Source organism: Bos taurus, chromosome 16 (assembly GCF_002263795.3).
Source record: "Bos taurus isolate L1 Dominette 01449 registration number 42190680 breed Hereford chromosome 16, ARS-UCD2.0, whole genome shotgun sequence".
NCBI classification, from domain to species: domain Eukaryota; kingdom Metazoa; phylum Chordata; class Mammalia; order Artiodactyla; family Bovidae; genus Bos; species Bos taurus.
The window spans coordinates 66,131,192-66,149,695 of NC_037343.1; the positions used below are offsets into that span (position 1 = coordinate 66,131,192).

At 34.2% G+C, this 18,504-nt stretch overlaps 1 protein-coding gene across 3 annotated transcripts in view; it reads right to left on the reverse strand.

Moving 5' to 3' along the window:
- Window positions 1–591: 591 nt before the first annotated feature.
- Window positions 592–18,504, reverse strand: part of TRMT1L (tRNA methyltransferase 1 like) — a 34,708-nt gene continuing 16,795 nt past the window's right edge. For 2 of the 3 annotated variants that reach the window (XM_024976424.2, XM_005217380.5), the window contains 8 exons: window positions 16,472–16,721; window positions 15,860–16,072; window positions 14,305–14,495; window positions 7,043–7,121; window positions 4,959–5,119; window positions 4,262–4,324; window positions 1,901–2,027; window positions 598–1,803 (listed from right to left, as the gene is read on the reverse strand). In XM_024976424.2, coding sequence (XP_024832192.1) covers window positions 1,551–1,803; window positions 1,901–2,027; window positions 4,262–4,324; window positions 4,959–5,119; window positions 7,043–7,121; window positions 14,305–14,495; window positions 15,860–16,072; window positions 16,472–16,721 — 1,337 coding nt within the window. In that variant the 3' untranslated portion in view covers window positions 598–1,550. 3 annotated transcript variants of the gene reach the window in all.

An 18,504-nucleotide genomic window follows, 5' to 3' on the forward strand; every position in this document is an offset into this window, starting at 1 on the left:
TATTTTTTATATGTTTGTAGGGGGAGGTGGGTTCTATATCCTCCTATTCCTTCACCTTATTTCCTCTCCCCATACACATATATTTTAAATAATCAGATGGTCCAAGTGCTGGTTTGTCTCATGGATTTATAGAAACTTTTCTTAACTATACAAAAAAATAACAACTTTTATTTCTTTTCGTGTTCGTGAATTAACTGGCAAGAATAATAAAGGTTTTCTTTTAATGGTCATAGAAACTAAACATGTACTTCATCTATTCCTTTATTTTACTAAAATTCCATTAATTGGAGATAAGAAAAAGCATCCTGCTAAGATTATGCTGTAATAACACAAAGAATTTTTCTTTTATTTCTTCTAAATTAATACTCTTAGGTTGATGCAGCCCCAACTCCCTGAATTTCTGTGTATGTCATGGGAGTGGTTTTTTTTACATGATATATTAAACCTTTCAGTCATTTCTCTTCCTCCATTTCCCAAGCTTAATACTTGTAAAAAAAAGTTAGTTTTTCTAAGAAACACTTAGGTAAATATGCATTAAATCCTTGAAACAAAAATCTAAATTTTTGGTATATGTTTTCATACAAACTCATATTCGGATGAAGCAAGAACCATATTTATTAATGGAAACAAGATTTTTTTTTTCCAACTAATTTTTGTAGTCATGTTAGCCTGGGCTACTTGTGCAAAAAATTAGCACATACACAAACCAAAAAAACAAGCAAAACAAACAAACAAAAAACACCCCAAAAAGCAAGAAAATCCTCACTTCATAAATTCATAAGGTGACAAATTTTACTCCTGAGAGGTAGCATAACCAAGCAAATGAATATTGTACGTGCATTAACTGAGGCACTTGAGATCACCCAGTTTGTTTAATTCATAACAAAATCTCTCCTCAGAATTTCATGCTTGTAAACAATTATATTAGAACAGTAGTCTCAATTTATTTTAACAAAATCTTAAAGTGTAATCATCTGGACTTTAAACTTACAAGAAAATGTATTTCTATCTCTGATAAGTATTTAGTTGGAGAAATAAGATTTCTTGAAATTGGGAATATATTTTATCTTGTATTTGTGAAATAATACATTAGTAATCAGAAAGGACACTATTCCTCCTATTTAGGGTCACTTTAATAAAAGGATTCTGGATTCATCTTACACATTACAAACAGAAAAGATAAATATCGTGAATCACTTTAAGTAGAGCTGAGATTAAGTAATGTGTTATTTTCATAACATATAAAATTCCAAACAGTCTGCATGTGAAAATTTTCTGAGTTATTAAACAGTAGGGTGATCTCAGTCACAAACTTGGCTTCATATGAAATGTTTTCATTCAAATTTTAAGCTTTCTTTAAAATAAGAAAAACTTGGAAAGCATAGCTCCCAAACCAGCTAAATTAGAAACTGCTAATTTTCTGAATGAAAAGAGCACTGTTTTTTATTTTTACACAACTGAATTGAAAGAATAGAAAAAGCACTACAGTTGTTACAGAGAATAATAATTGTGGCCATCAACACAGACATCTGAGAAACTTTCCTTTACATTTACCATCTTCTGCAACCACCTGCTTCTGCTTTGTCATTCACTGACATTTCAACCCTGTCGGCTACTGTGTCTTCAGATGCTGGTTGGACATGGCCCTCTGACTGTCCTCCGGTGTAAGTAGGGGTGCTGTACTTCAAAAGGATGGATTTAAACTGCATTAGAGGTGCATCTGTACGAACTCCCATTGGGTCAAAATGAGTTCGGCTTACTCGAAAGCCTGCTTGAGAAAGATAGCACAAAAACTTTTTTAACCTGCAACAAGGAAAGGCAAAAATGAGGTTCTTGTTTTAACTCATAATGTCATTAAAATAGTAAATATATACACTTTGTCATTCACTGTCTGTCTTACTTTGGCATATTCATTCCTTTAATGCTGTGTCTGTGGATGTTGTAATAAAAGGGAGGATGTTCAGTATTGACATCAGTCTTTTGCCTCTTGACTAAATTTGCAGTTGTTTCATTACTTTTTCTCTTTCCTGAAACGTACAGATATTAACACAGAAAGTTAGCATTCTCTTAAAAATCACAAGCCAGATACTTGAATAACTACATACTATCTCTTCAAGTCTAAATTCTTTGACACAACCTTTTGACCTATATATCCAATCTTAATTCTTACAATAACATAGCTTTTATTGTAATATTTATATTTTCACTATCCTTTACTCATGTAATTTTACTGTTTAACTGTTTGCTGAATCAGAACTTCTTTCTACCTTCTTCAGTTGTAAGCCTCAAGCCTACCTCCATCTTCTGTAGAAAGCCATTTTTGAAATCTGGGCCAGTCATTCCACAGATTTCACTACTCTCAACACTACTCTGAGTTTGATTAAGTTCTGTCATTATATGTTTTCTTGTTTCATGTATTTAGGTCTTTATAATGTGTATAAATCCTTCCCAAATTATATTCTAAGTTCCTGGAGAATAAGGTCCTTTATTTCTATAGTTGTATTCTCTACTGAATGCCAATAGAATTGACCCTTGTGAACAATGCGGTTTTAAATTGTGTGAGTCTACTTCAACATGGATATTTTTCAACAGGGAGAAACTACAGTAACACATGGTCCACAGTTTGTTGAATCTGTGGATGAAGGACTGACTTTAAGTTACACATGGATTAATCCCAGGGCTGTTCAAGAGTCAACTGTGTTTGATATACAGTAGTCTTCATTGAACACAAAACGAACACAAAGTCAGTCTCAGCGGCTTGCATATAGGAATTTATGAGTACACTGTATGATCTCATTGCCTACTTTTTACCACAGTACTTAGCCTTTACATTTTCAGTGAAAGGAAGCTAGCAAGTAAGTTTCTAGCAGTTATCCCTTGAAAAATCACAAAAGGAGGACAACTGAGATATCCAAGTTACCATATGGAGATTTTTTTCTGAATGTTCAACATGGATGTTATTATGGCCAAATTTAAAATTTTCATGAACATTCACTTAAGCAAAAATATTCAGAAGACAAATCTGATGCATGAAAATGAATGATAAACTGCATTCAAAGATAAATATTGTTGAAGTATTGACTCATGGCTTCCCCCATTAAATCAGATAATTAAAACCTGATTATACTGTCACATTAAATCTAAGAAGGCACATGTACCCCAAGAGTTAGGAAAGGCTGAGACTAAAAATCCAATACCTTCCAATTACTATCATCAGCAGTATATAGATTTCTTTTGCCTGATATTTTCTATCATGTAAGATTTTATATGTTGTTATACAGTTTAGAACAATCATAATTTTAGAGCTATAAAAGAATCCATAGAGATTAGTCTAACTCCCTTAATTTATATATGAGAAAGGCTCAGAGATTTTAAATATCTTCAAAACTTATGTTTTTACCTTATTCTAAAAAGGTTTTATGACAACTCTTAAAGGTGGGGGACCTGGCTAAGGTTATGTAACAAATGACACAAAGAAGTAGGGTGATACTCGTAAATTTAATGTTATTTTACAGGATACTGGAATGCCTTTCTCTTCCCTCCAACAGAGAAATTAAGGAGAATAAATCATTTTTAAGTGATTTGAATCCTAACAAATTGGTTGAAGATGCTAAATGAACATGACTTGGGAACAGTATGTAGTTACTAAACCATAAGCTATTAGCAGGAGTTGAAATTTTCTTCTCTTTGAAAATCAACACTAAAATGCTCAGCAACTAATACAAAATTACAGCTTGTAAGTATAGTCCTTGGTTCTTTCAATCTCAACACTGTTTTTGCCTGTATACAAAACAGATTTAGAATCTAACATTGCCTTCTAAAAACCTTAGACATTAAGCACCACCATTACAAATCTTAACATCCTTTGATATGAATTTACAATGCCTAATACAAGTATATTTTAAAGTATATACACACCTCAAATTATAAGAAAGGCTATGTAATAAAATTCTTATGGCCAGAGTATAGGGTCTTCTGGTTAATCAGTGACATTTCTTTTAACATCTTGTATAGCTCTTGCAAGGGGATCACCATATACCAGAGATGTGAACAAAATACATATTGATAGAAGTTTTGAACTATGCAAATGCCAGATAAATAAGGTCTACTGTAATTTGGTTGCTGGTATAATAAGATGAAAATGAATTTGAAGTAGGCTACCAAAGCAATCTCTTCTCTTCCAGTTCCAGTTACCCTGCTGCTACGTGCTCTTACACAGATGCGTTCATACACAGATGCGTTCATACACACGCACACGTACCTTGTGCGCTGTGACTATCTGTTGTGGTATCGTCTGTAGTTTTAATAAATACACCGCATTCTTCTAAAATTAGAACAAATGGAAACAAAATATTTTACAGGATGATATTATGCAACAATTTGAAGTTTACATAAAAGCTTACTAAATCTATGCACTGCTTTTATGAATATATGATTCTGTGACCAAAACAGGTTCCAAGAATTCATTTTTTGACACTCTATGATACCTAACAGGCCCACCCTTCTATCAGTAGCCAGATAAAACTACACAAGCCTATTTATACTAAAGAGAAAACAAAGTAGAAAAAACTTAACTTTTCTGAGTGGTAAGTATAAACCTAGCTTCCATGGCTCAACGGATATTACAAAATTTTTGGCCACACTATTCTCAGAATGACCTAAAGTTTCTCTTTCCAGAAAGCAGATACAGGGTGATAAAATCAGAACAGACTCTTAGTTCTTTCAATCTACTAAAGTTTAAAAAATACATCTATAAAACAAAATCATCATTCCTTTCAGGCCCCTAATATAAACTTGAAGAAAACAATGCAATTAAAAAAAAAAGCTAACTGGATTACTGATGAGACTCATTACAGAGAATTTACTTAAAGCATACTACTTATATTGCTTTTAATTATAACATTAAAGATGTATTTTTGATAAACAATTTGTAACCTAGTAAATTAGTGTTAAGTCACCTGGCTTGTTGAGATTTGAAGGTGCATGAACTGAAAACTGAGGAGTACACTCTGACTCAAAGATTAATGTCTTTATTAGGGTCTGAATGTCATCTAAACCATGGTGAAGAGATTCAGACAGCATTCTTTTGAGGAATCCAGTATTGAAAAGGGAACTTGACCTGAAAAAAAGAATACAGAATTAGATTCAAGAAGTGTTTTCTTTAATAAAATAAGTCTTCGTAATTAAACAATGACTAAGTAATTTGCCTACTTTATCATGTCAATTCTCTAAGCTAGTGGGATTAGTAAAGGAAATTTCATTCACAATAGGTCAATTTATTGAGCCCTCATAAGGTGTATAGTCCTGTTGTACATAGAGGTGTAAGATAGAGTGAAGTATAAAATTCACTGTTTACCCTATGAAAGCCTATAAATGTAGACAGAATCTAGACTGGGACACACAGTAATGCAGAGGTTTTCACAATGCATATTCCTATCAGTAACAGTAATCCTTAGTTCCAGGGCATATGTGGCGGGGCAGGGTGACATCCATAAGAATTACATGTGCTGGTAGTGATGCAGTTAAAAAGTGGCCCAGGGCTCAGTTTCCCATTTAATTTGAGAATCACAAGTATAATGGACAGAATATGAATTCCAGGTCAGACAAACCTTTCCACCACTTACTAGCTATGTAATCTTGAGTAACTATTGTTTTGAGTCTCACATACCTTATCATAATATGGAAAATAAAACTTCTCACAGACTTACAGGAATTAAATGAGATAATACACCTACAATCCCTAGTACAAGGTATATCCTCAAGAAACAGTAGCTATTACTAGGGTAATCAAATATATATGAAAGGATATGTGATTTTAAATGTCAAACAAGTGACCAGTGTAAGATTTACTAAAAGACAATTCAAAGATTATTTTGGATTTAAGCACTGAGGAGTGACACTTCAAAAAGGATGCAGAATTTGAACTAGAGGAAGGGAAGGGAGAAGAGACTAAATGAGCGTAAAGACATGAACAATGGCTTTAAGTGAGAAAACCTTAAGTTATTGTTTAGAACTCAGTCTTGGAGGTAAAAAAAAAAATGAGTTCTGGTTCTGTTCTGTGTGTGCGACTAACTAAATCCTGAGGGATCAGTTTTATCCAACACTTAAAATACACTGTGCCATCATTTTCTCATCTGGTAAAATGAGGGAGGAGTTGGGCTAGGAGATCTTTCTGGATCTAGCAACCTGTTACTCTGAACTTCCCCAGTTCCAAGAGTGGGTAGGGTCAACATACTGCAGGTGATTGAGAGAACTAGAAGGTAAGGCTGGCCAGGTCATTCTTAATCTAAAAGTATTTACTTGAAGATAAAATAATGGGCATCAGCACAAATATGTTTACCATTAAGTTAATTTTTAGACTTAGTAATGACTAAACCTTGGCCTTATAAAGTAATGAGGCTGGAGTTTGCCATGATTGTTATTACAATGCTATTAGCAATCTCAAATTTCTCCAAGAATCTCTAGTAACAAATAGCTTATGGGAAGGATTGTGAGTAAAAGCAATTCAACTTTCAAACATGAAAAACACATAACTAGTTACCAAGGATGCAAAAAGCACACACATACATTAAATACTTGCAGCTCTGTCACATATAAACAGCTTTACCTAATACAAAAGCAGACATTCACTTTAACATGCCCTTCTTCCTTAAAATTAATTCCTCAAAGAACTTTTACATTAGTTGACTGGTCTATAAAAAGTTATAGTGATCACTTTAAAATCATACCCTAGTTCTATAATTATCAGCTGAAAAAAGCCTCATCCTTACTACGCATGAATGAATTATTTAGTTTGCAGATCAGCTTGGCTTCTCTTTAATCCGACTGCATCTTAACTCTGTCACAAACTTTTAAGAATAATGGTATAGAAAAATGTGAAAAGAAAACACCTCAGGTTCATAAGGGAAAAGAATTATAATTATTTACCTATATTTTTTTAAAAATTGAAACTAAATTTGTCTTCTACCACAGTAATCAAAAGTCAGCAATCAGATCAATACATGCATAAACTCTGAATACATTACTATGCTTAGGCACATACCATAGAGGTCCAAGTTCTATTGCTGTCTTTCCAGGCATGCTTCCATGACAATTACAGGGTAGCTGTCTATATGGGTTTTCTGTGAAAAGGTAATAAAAAGAAATCAAAGGAGAAATAACAATGTAAACAGTAGTAATTGTTATATAAGTAATAATTTGCAGCTACAATACACTGAGGATCTACTATGTGCCAGGTATTGTGCATTTATATGCATTAAAAAAAATTTAATCCTTAAAACTCTCTGAAGCAGGTATTAAGATCTCAGTTATGTAGATCAGATGATTAAAGCTTAAAAAAGATATAGAAATCCATGTCAAAATTAGAGGCATGGTTTTAAGTCACTATACTACCTGAAATAATTTCAGCAGGAGAAAGTCTTATAAATTCTACAAGCTATCCATATTTTAAAATCAACTGATTGGGGTATAATTTACATGCAGTAAAACGTATACATTTTATGTGAAAAGGTTGATGAGCTTTAATAAATGTACATACCCATATAACCAACATCCATCAAAATAAAGGCATTTCCTATAAGTTAACTCTTCTGTAATTGGGAAGAGAAAATGAATTACTCTATTCCCTAGGCTTGATGCATATTCAGTCCCAGACATGTAGGCTAGAAGAAACTAATTCAGTTTAAAGAGCAATGAGGGCCCTGATGTAATCAGAATATGACTGGGGAGATACAAGACCTAGTCTTAGTTTCCAAAATGGCATGATATTCTACCATGGACTTTCCTGTTCACTTAAGACTCAGAATGAAGTGAAGTGAAGTGAAGTCGCTCAGTCGTGTCCGACTCTTTGCGACCGCATGGACTGTAGCCTACCAGGCTCCTCATCCATGGGATTTTCCAGGTAAGAGTACTGGAGTGGGTTGCCATTTCCTATAGTCATTTTAAATCAGATTTTCTCCAACTGAGTTCCCCCAGGCCATTTCTGGGTTGATCATTCACTTTCTTGGAATGGCCTGATCTGATCAATGGGCCCTAGATATATCCAGAACTCAGGATTACGGTAGTAGGGACATGGGTCTATAGCTTCTTGCTATCTGATATCACTGTCATTTAATGCAGTTAAGTGGCATAATTCACAGTTGTATATATACTTAACGGCCTCCTTCATTGTTTGTTCCTAGGTCTACCTTTCAGCCTTAAAAGGTGTGGTTATCATTGACGTTAGCTTTGTTGAGAATGATGCTGCTCAAATGCTGTACAAATATATTCAAGACATCTTCCCTGAAACCATTAAATAAATTACATGTACTACAGGCAGAATTACCCAAAGTAAGGTGATTTATATTTATGGTTCTGTCAGTTGTACCAACTTACCGCAGGCAGCACACAAATATTTGTCAGTTTGTTTCCTGATGTATTTTGCAAAATGATCCCATCACATAAACCTGTGTCTTTTTTGAAGACCCTTGCCTAAGATTTCTTAGTGCCTGATGAGCATCAGCATCTTCAGGGATCAGGGTTATCATTTCAAGTTACGAAGTAGAAAAAAATGAAGGTATGAAGAAAGAACTACTATATCTATGTCATTGGTAAATAGGCCACGAAGGTAATTCCAGATGAGGAATTCAAACTATTTAGAGACTTTAAATGAAATGGACTGAACACATACTTTAATCTCTTCTGTTTCTTAAAGCATTATTAAGATGAGAACAAAGGAATAAAATTCAAACCCCAAAGATAAATAAAATGTGAGAAGAGATAACAAGATGATGAGAAATGTCAATAAAATTTTAGAAGTGGGAAGCAGATACACAAAGGGGTAACTGATTTAGCAGGTCAGAGAAAGCTAAAGCCCGAGCCTGAAACGGGTAGACAGGCTACCAATAAACAGCAAGCCCACTGGCATTGTGGGGCCTGAAAAGGCTTGAGAATGAAAGTACTGACTGTCTTTGAAGATGGAAATAGGGTAGTAATGTGGGGGAAAAAAAAAAAGACTTCATTTAAAAATTTTAAGACTTGTAGATCTTCTCTAAGATCAACAGTTAGGCTTCTGTGTCTTCTCCATCCAAAAGAGGAAGTTAATCTTGGGTGAGGCTGAACCACAGGGGATCTGGAACCAGGGGCGTTAGTCACAGTTAAGAGTGAGGAGGCATATGAAAAGAAAGGGACTAAGTAAAAGTCTGTACAAATGCTAAGACCTGCCAGTCTCCTTCCCCAACATGGTTCCTAGAAAGCTGATAAAAGACTGCAAGATTCCTCTGCATAAGTACTTACCAATCCAGGAGAAAAAACACACATACAGATTGGCTGACTGTCTTTTGGGAGTTCTTGTAATGAAAAGGCAGACTGCCTTCTCATTACAGTAAAATCTTATCAGTTTATAAGCCCTGCCCCAAGAACTCCAATATAACTGTCAGCATGGAAAACTAAGACTACTAGACATTTGAGATACACTATGACAAGAACAGAATTGCAAACCAGAAATAATTAGGAAAGAATAACTAACAAAATAATAGCAACAATACAAAAATAAGCAAAATGAAAAACCTATCCTCCCCTAAATATAAAATATACCCAACTACAGTCAATAGTATCATAGAGGTAAGATTAGATTTCACATCTCTGAGACAAGAATAGGATACTATTAAAAAGGGAACAATAAAAATATGAAATAACTCTTGGAAATGAACGAAGTATGACAAATTTAAGCAGGAAAGTTGGAAAAATAAAACTCAAGGAAATTTATAAAGAAGAACTAAATGCTAAGAAATAAATAGAGATGTAAAAAAAATTAGAGGGTTAATCAAGCAGATCCATCATATAACTAAAATGAGTTCTAGGAAGACAGAACAGAAATAATTTGAGAGAAAAAAATTATCAAAGAGAAAATAGAAAAAATTTATCAAAACTGAAGAACTCAGGTTTAAGGGCTCACAGACTGCAGCACAATGAATTAAAAAAGATGAATTCATAAACATCCTGAAGTTATTTTAGAATAGTGGGTTAAGAGGAGAGATTTTAAGAGCACTCAGAGAAAAAAACACAAAGGACTATTCCTAAGAACAACAGCAAACTTGTTAATATTGAAGGTTAAAAGACAAAGGAATAACATCTTAAACATTCTGAGGAAAAACAACTTCTAACCTAGACTTCTATATTTACCCCTGCAATCCTTCTAAGGAAATCCTCCTAAGGGAAAAAGTGTAGCTTCAAAAGGAGAAAGTGAAGAAGGAAAGGTCAAAATACATAAGATTTAAGATATAGGAAGTACATCACAAGGAGAAAGCCAAAGAAAATTTCCATTATGAGTCTAAAAGGAAGACCCAGGGCAACAGCTTTTGGCAGACTTAGAAACAAACAACCCAAACCAGAGGAGGAGGACTGTCTCCAGCGGAATTAAATGAAACCCAAAGGTTGTTTTTAACAAAAATCACAGAAGCACTAAACTGTATTATGGATTTTGAAAAGTATATACACACCCAAAAGGTGACAAATATATAGTAATGATTAATTCGAGTAATTGAAGAGGTGTATAAAAAAGTTATTACAGCACTGTAACTGGTTCCTCTCTGTGGAGCAGCCTTCTAAGAAAGGCAGCAATGATCCCTGTATCCTGGTATTCATACCCTTCTCTAATCTCCACCTCTTGAAGGCGAGATCACTGAATCTGTAGACTCATATCTAGTGACTAGAATATAGCAATATTCTCTTTTTCTCTCTCCCTTTCTCTCTCTGGTTCTTTCTGATGAAGTGAGCTGCTATTCTGTGAAGAAGACTACTTGACAATGAACTGACAACACCTCTTAGCAGCCAACAAGTGCTCAGGTCTTCAGTCTAACAACCTACATCCAGGTCATAACCATGTGAATGAGCTTGTAAACAGGTCCTTCCCCAGTCAGGCCTTGATGACTGCAGCCCCAGCCAATACCTTGACGGCCACCTTGTGAGCGACCCTTAGCTAGTGGACCCAGCTGAGCTATGCCCGGATTCTTGACTCAAGAGAAACTGAGATGATAATGTCTTAAGCCACCAAGTTTTGAGGTAATTTGTTACACACAGATAGATAACTAATACAACTTGTAAACAAAGTTTTTATATTTATAAAAATAGGAACACGGAATACTGATTAAGCCAACACTGGAGAGGAGAAGTACATGCATGTGACTGAGCTGGTCTGAGATTCTGAATAGTTGTCTTCATGAAAGGAAGTTATAGGCAATATAACTTAGAAATAGGGAAGATATCAAACATTAGAGACTTTAAACATTAGAAGAAACAGCTGTAAGATTTTTATTAATAGTTCGTTACTTTAGGGAGTGGGGCAGATATCATTACTAATAAGATGCAGAACTATTTGATTTTTTAAATTATATACTACATATTGATAAAAAGTTCTAAGTGATCTGACTTTTTGGAAAGAAACACTCATTTATACTCCGTAAGTCCTATATGATTACAACAATGCAGAAAACAATTCATATTGCTTAATAGTAATTTATTAAGTCAAAATCCTTTAAAATGTTAGATTAAAAAAACATTCTAGTGACAGATTCCATAAAATATCAGTTATATATGGAATCTAAAACACGGCACAAATGAACCTATCTACAAAACAAGCAGACTCACGGACACTGAGCCCTGTGGCAGGAGAGGGGTGGATGGGAGTCTGGGTTAGGACACATAAACTACTGCATTTAGAATGGATGGAAAACAAGGTCCTACTGCTTAGCACAAGGAACTATATCAAGTCTCCCGGGATAAACCACAATGGAAAAGAAGATGAAAAAGAGTATATATACATGTATAACTGAGCCACTTTGCTGTACAACAGAAATTAACACAACAGTGTAAATCAAACATTCTTCAATTTTTAAAACAATTCAAAAAAAACCCACGGTAGTAACAATCCAAAATTATAAAGCGACATGAAGGACTCCTGAAAGAGAAGGAAAGATGTTAAGTTTTTACAGATTCAGGATCAAATGTGAGCAGAGTGTATTTGAGTTTAATTACTCAATGATATTGTAAAACACTTATGGTGAGAAATGAAAGGATAAAAATCTCCATTTAAGAACTGGTTCATAATTTTAAAGGTAGGAATACCATCAGTAACACTGGGGTACGAGGTAAAAAGAAACACTGAGGTTTTTTTTTTTTCTAATTGAGGTGAAACTCACATTAGTGATATCCTTTTAAACACTGAAGATGTGTATTATTTCTTACATAAAAGAAAATTGAATTAGGAAAAAATAGAAAAGAAACCACAGGGCACTATACCATTTATCTAGGAGGACCAAAACTTTCCCAAGTTTCATCAAAGATATTTATGAAATTTATATTTTAAAAAGCCAAGTGGATTCTATAACCTTTCTGACTCTGTTGCATTTAAACCAAGATCAGGATGGTGGACTGGGCATTTAGAGTTGGCTTCTCTTATTCCAAATCTTTAGAAATGACAGAAAAATTTATTTTTGTGAATAATTCCTAAATACTGCTAGAAAATAAGAAGAGAAGTCATCATACGTCCCAATCATTCAGTACTTGCTGAAAGCTTATAAGCTGAGAGACAGTACTACTGGAAGAAAACCATACTGGAGGGAATAGATATTAAAGGCAGAAATAGCCTAGGGGCTATATGAACCTAAAAAGCAAAGATGAATGCTACTAGAGTAGCTCTAGGACAACTGTTAAAGGGATTGGTTAGAAAACTGTACTTGAAAAAGCTGATTACTCCTTTAATCCATGATTAGCAGGTTACAGAAGATATCTGTATCCAGTTTGAAGTGATAAAGGTTTAGGTTGGAGAAGCAAAATAGTGCCCCAAATTTGATTAAAAAAAAAAAAAAATTACCTCTGGGCCTAAGAAGCTCTGAATTCCAAGGAGGATGAACACAAAGAGACTCACTCAGACATATTATAACCAAACTGCTGAAAACTGCAAAAAGAATCTTGAAAGCACCAAGTATCAAGTACAAGGGAACAACAATACAACTAACTTTTAATCAGAAATAATAGAAGCCAGAAGGCACTGTAATGATACAGTCAAAGTGCTGATTGGTACTTTGACTGATAAATGATAGGTATCTCAGCTTCATGCACAAATCCGAAGGCACCAGAGAGAACTCAAACAAAGGAATATGACAGCATGCCCTCCATTCCTACTATCGATTAACGCTAACAGAAGTACCTGGACAGAAGAAAAGCATGGTGGGTTCTGAGGAAGCGTCAAAACCACATCTCCTTAATTCAATGTGGTCAAGATAAACTACCAACTGGTTTATTTATTTATCTTTCATTAAGCAAAAAAAGGATCCAGTGTCAGAACACTCTGAAAATAGAGCTCTGAGAAGTGACTGCCTTAACAGATATTAAACAACACTAAAAGGAGTAGAAGTGAATGAATGCATGAACATCCAACCACTGGAACAGAATAGAAATTCTAAAAACAAATTCAAATCTATGTGGGATTTTAGTATAAGGTAAATATGGTATTCTCAAATAAGTGGACAAGAGGTGACCTAGTCAATAAAACAACCTTCTCTGAATAATTTAGGATTGCAAAGCTTTTCCCAACTACAGACAAAATGCAGAGTACATTAAGCGTCTGAATAACTTTACAACAGAAACAATGAAGAATGTCTGCATGAAAGAATAAAAGATGCAAACACAAGTGACAAAATGAGAAAAAATATCTACAACTATCGTATCATACCCCGAGGGTTAAATTCTACTATATAAAGAGTTCTTAAAAATCCACATTTCAAAAGTGCTAGGAAGCTAACAGAAAACAACGGGCAACTGTTTCTATGTCCCAGAAAAGCAAATTAGAAACAGCCTGATGAGGGCACATGCCACATCTTTTTCCTATTCCCCAGGCCTGGCATATAGTAGAGGCTCAACAAATATTTACTGGATGAGTTTTACAACTGATGGGTTCTATATTCAGTCAGAAACATGACCATTATTTTTATAAAATTAATGATTTGAAACATCCCAAACAAAGAAGTAATCTGACTTAATGTTCCTAAAATTAGTGACAGTGGAAACTAAGTTATTTCTAGGCGTTTTGACAGGAGGCATGGCTAGAGAGCATAAATTATAATGAGTAAATGACTTTAATGAACTCACACGAATGTCTTGTCTGTTGATGAAAGGAAATCCAGTATAGGAAATAAAGTTAGCACTGTAATCTTTAAAATCAAAGGACAACAATATGTATAAATTAGGGATGTGATAAATGCTTATTTATTGGAGGCTTACACATAAATTCAACACAATATTCAGTCAAAAGAAACTTGCATTTACCTTCTACCATATTACCATCCTTCTGAAAAATTCTCTCTTCACACCACTGACAATGGATTAGGTACTGAATCTTCTTGGCTGTCTCATCTGCAGAAGTTGGCCCCCTCAAAACTCTCACAACAACCAACACAAAATGTTCCAGAGCCACCGCAAATAGTACTTCTATGCCTTTGTTACATCGGGCTGCAGCTCTGGAAAAAAAGTTTTTAAGTTGTTTTGAGAGCTTATCATTTTCCTTTGCTTGGCATTATATTGACCTTATATTAACTTGGACAGTACATATACTATGGAAGGGTTATGGGAAAATAAGAAAAATTTAACTCTTTGTAGCAGTGGTTTTAAAAGATATATAAAAAAGTGGCTATAAAAGATACATACTACACACTATAACTTTTACACAAACTGAAACACAGGGAATTATAGGGTGCTTGGCAGGCTTTTGGTAATTACACATGTTCCTTTATGATATCTTCTCAATATTCTTTGGTTTCTAATGTCACTTTGTTTCTTGTCATCACAACCATCTTTCTTTCTAAAATTTTTACCTACTTTTTTCTATAAAAGCTTCTTCCAAACAATATATGCTTACTGAGTACTAAATACATGCAGGGAAGTATGCTAGCTGCTGACCAGCTGGTAAAAAATGAATAAGCAAAGTCCTTGCCAGTATTACGTTTATATACTTTTGTATTAAATTCTACTTGATACACCATTTATGTACTCAGTTTTCCCTCTTCAGTTGTACACTAACTTAGTCTGTATGTACTGCTTTGAATTTGCTGTTACATTATAAACATTTTAAAGTATGTACAGTAGGTCCTTGGCATGTACCAAGTGAACATCAGAGGTTTTAGTTATTTAGGAATAATCCTGAAGGTCTATGAAGTCTAATAATCTGTACTTTTGCTGAGGTAAGGATTTCAGTCTAAATGCTGTGAAACTGGTGCTGGCGTTAGTGACAGCGCCGGCTGTAATGATCTGTAATCTTAATATTCATTGACATTGTATTATTACTATTCTTCGAGCATAACTTTATGCATAAAATGGGTGCTCAAAGTCTTCCTTTCTTCAATTGTTTAGAAAGTCTAATGAGAAACAGAACTTTTTGTTTTTACAGGTGAGATCATTTCACAGAATCAAATTTATAAGCCATCATTTTTTTCAAACTATATAAATAAAGAAGATAAGATGAAATGGACATTAAATAATGATCATTTCTAAATCTAAGATCAATTTTTGCTTTCCCTTTTTGTGGTGCTACCATCCTATATCTACTCTGTTTGTTGAAACAAAATGATTTGAAGTTAACTTTCATTTTTTCTTTCTTACTACTTTATTTAAATAACATTTTAAAGTGGAGAGCAAACTATTTTAGGCACAAGCTTTTAAATAAAATTCTAACATACAACATAAGATTTCCAAAAAAATCAAGATCACATATACAAAATACAGAATCTGTATTTTGTGCATATTTTGAAGAATGAAATAAGCACTTCTTGCAATATTATTTCTTTCTATCATATACTCAGACATACAAAGGTTGGCCATTTGGTACCTTGCCACTGCAGCTACAACAATTCTTGCAGCTAGCTCCTTGTAATATTCAGTTCGGACAATATTACAGCCGTAGTGACGCCGGGCAACGTGTTGTGCCTTGGCATATAAAGAACTGATATCTGTAGAAGTCACTGACACTATGCCAAGGTTTCTTATATTTCTGAATGCTGAATCAAGATAGTTCACAGATGTTCCAAAAGGATCTAGGTGTCTAAAATCAGAAAGAATATGGACATATTTAAAATCATATTAGTAATCAAAATCATACCATTGCCATATTTCTAATGATAAAGTTCCATGGATTCAAAAGTACTTCATAAATCTATTTTAAAAACATTAACTATGTTTTTAAAGTAAGCAATAAAAGGATCTTATGATATCTTAAACACGTGAAAATAAAACCTGCTTAGAGAAAAGTTATCATGCCCAGGCATATTACTTCAAATGCTAGAAAATGCTCTTATGGCATTCCTTAAGCCGATGCCAAAATATTGTATTAATTTAAATAAACAATGACAAACTACCTTAATTTTTAACGGCCCCCTCTCTACCCCACCTCCCTTCAAATCCAAGTCAGTTTAGAAAGTGACAGAAAAAATTTTTCACTTACATGAAATCAAAAGATCTCAAATGCATTAGTACATTGGCATCCATTTTGGTCACCTTAATATTACCAAGGTTTTCCTCTCCTTCTTCCAGAATATCTTCCCTTTCTTCCTTTTCCTTACTGTCCACAACCACTTTCAATTTGTTTAAATGGCAGTTCTCCTGAATCAACGTCACAGAGTTTTCATTCAAATCATTAATTGTAACCTTGACTGCATTTCCAAGATGTTTTGCCCATTGTAATCCCATTATCCCTTAGGAGAAATTGGAAGAAAAATGGGTTTTTAAATTATAAAGAATAAAAACTGTAATAAAAATAAAGAATATAATTTTGTAAGTAACAGAAATAAATGTTTCAAAATCTTAGTATTTTCAAAAGTAATTCTTATTCTACTTTCTCACTGAAATGCCTCTTAAGAAGATTTACCACAAGAAAATGTATCCTGCAGATTTCCATTAATAATTCTTAAAAAACTGTTCTATAATCCATGTTCAAATAAAATACCTATGTATATTCTTTATTTGGGGTTTAATAGGATATTTTTTTCCTTTCTTCTTACAATGGAATACTTTTTTTTCAAACAAAATCTTACAGAGAAATCCAATATACCATATGAGTAAGAGTGGGGTTTCTCTACTTGAAAAGAAGTTGAGAAGCTGGAATTCATCCTGCTGAAGCTTACTCTAATACATGAAAATAAGAAAACTTTCGTGGATGAATGCTTTTCAAATACTGCACCACAGCATCACTGTGAGTGAAAAACAACTCTGTATGTGTCAGCAAATGATCAAGAGGAATTGAGACCAAGAGGGCCCTCTCACAGGTTTTCTATCCCTGTTGGATTTGAGTCATAAGGGACATTCACTGCAAAATGGGAGATGGTGACACCAGCCTAGCCAATACGAAGTAGAAAACCCCCAATTTACTGGAAGTACTGACCATATGCATACATGTGACTCATTAATGTAAAAAATTAACACCTACTATGTGCCATTTACATTTATTTTCCTATTCTTAAGATAAGCTTGTGAAATAAGTTCTAATATCTATATTTTAGAGATGGGGAAACAAGCAAAATGACTGCTACGAGCTTTATTTAAGTTTACAAAGGCACATAAAAAGAAAAGATCTTCCTAAACAATAATTTTAATGTTTCAGGTAAAAAAAAGAGGAGTAGTTCATTGCAGTATTATTTATAAGAGCCAAGACATGGACACAACTGAAGTATCCATCGATGGATGAATGAATAAAGAACATGTGGTATACATATACCCAACAGAATACTATTCGGCCATAAACAGAAGGCAGTCCTGCCATTTCAGACAACACAGACGGACCTTGAAAGTACTACACTAAGTAAAATAAGTCAGAGAAAGACAAATACCATATGATTTAAATTAAACATGGAATCTAAAAAAAACACCCAAACGACAGAAATGGAGATCATATTTGAGGCTGCCAGAGGAGGAGACTGGAGGCGTGGGAGAATTGACTGAATGTGGTCAAAGGGGACAAACTTGCAGTTATAACAGAAAGATGTTCTGGGGATAAAATGTACAGCAGGGAAATTACAGTTAACAATACTATTTATTTGAAACTGACTAAGCGAGCAGATCTCATCAGAAAGGGGAAAAAAATCTATAACCATGTGAAGAGATGGATTTAAACTTTTTTGATCATTTTACAATACATGCATATAGCTAATCATTATATACCTAAAGCATATACAATGTTATATATGTTGACTGTATCTCAACAAAACTAGAGGGGGGAAAAAAGAAAATGACTCCACTGTTAAGAGACATATATAGTATCCAGTGTAGGTATGCTGCTGCATGCTAAGTCACTTCAGTCATGTCTGACTCCATGAGACTCTGTGGACTGTAGCCCACTAGGCTCCTCTGTCCATGGGATTTTCCAGGCAAGAATACTGGAGTGGGTTCAAATCTCTCCTCCAAGGGATCTTCCTGACCCAGGAATTGAACCCACGTCTCTTATGTCTCTTGCACTGGCAGGTGCGTTCTTTACCACTAAAG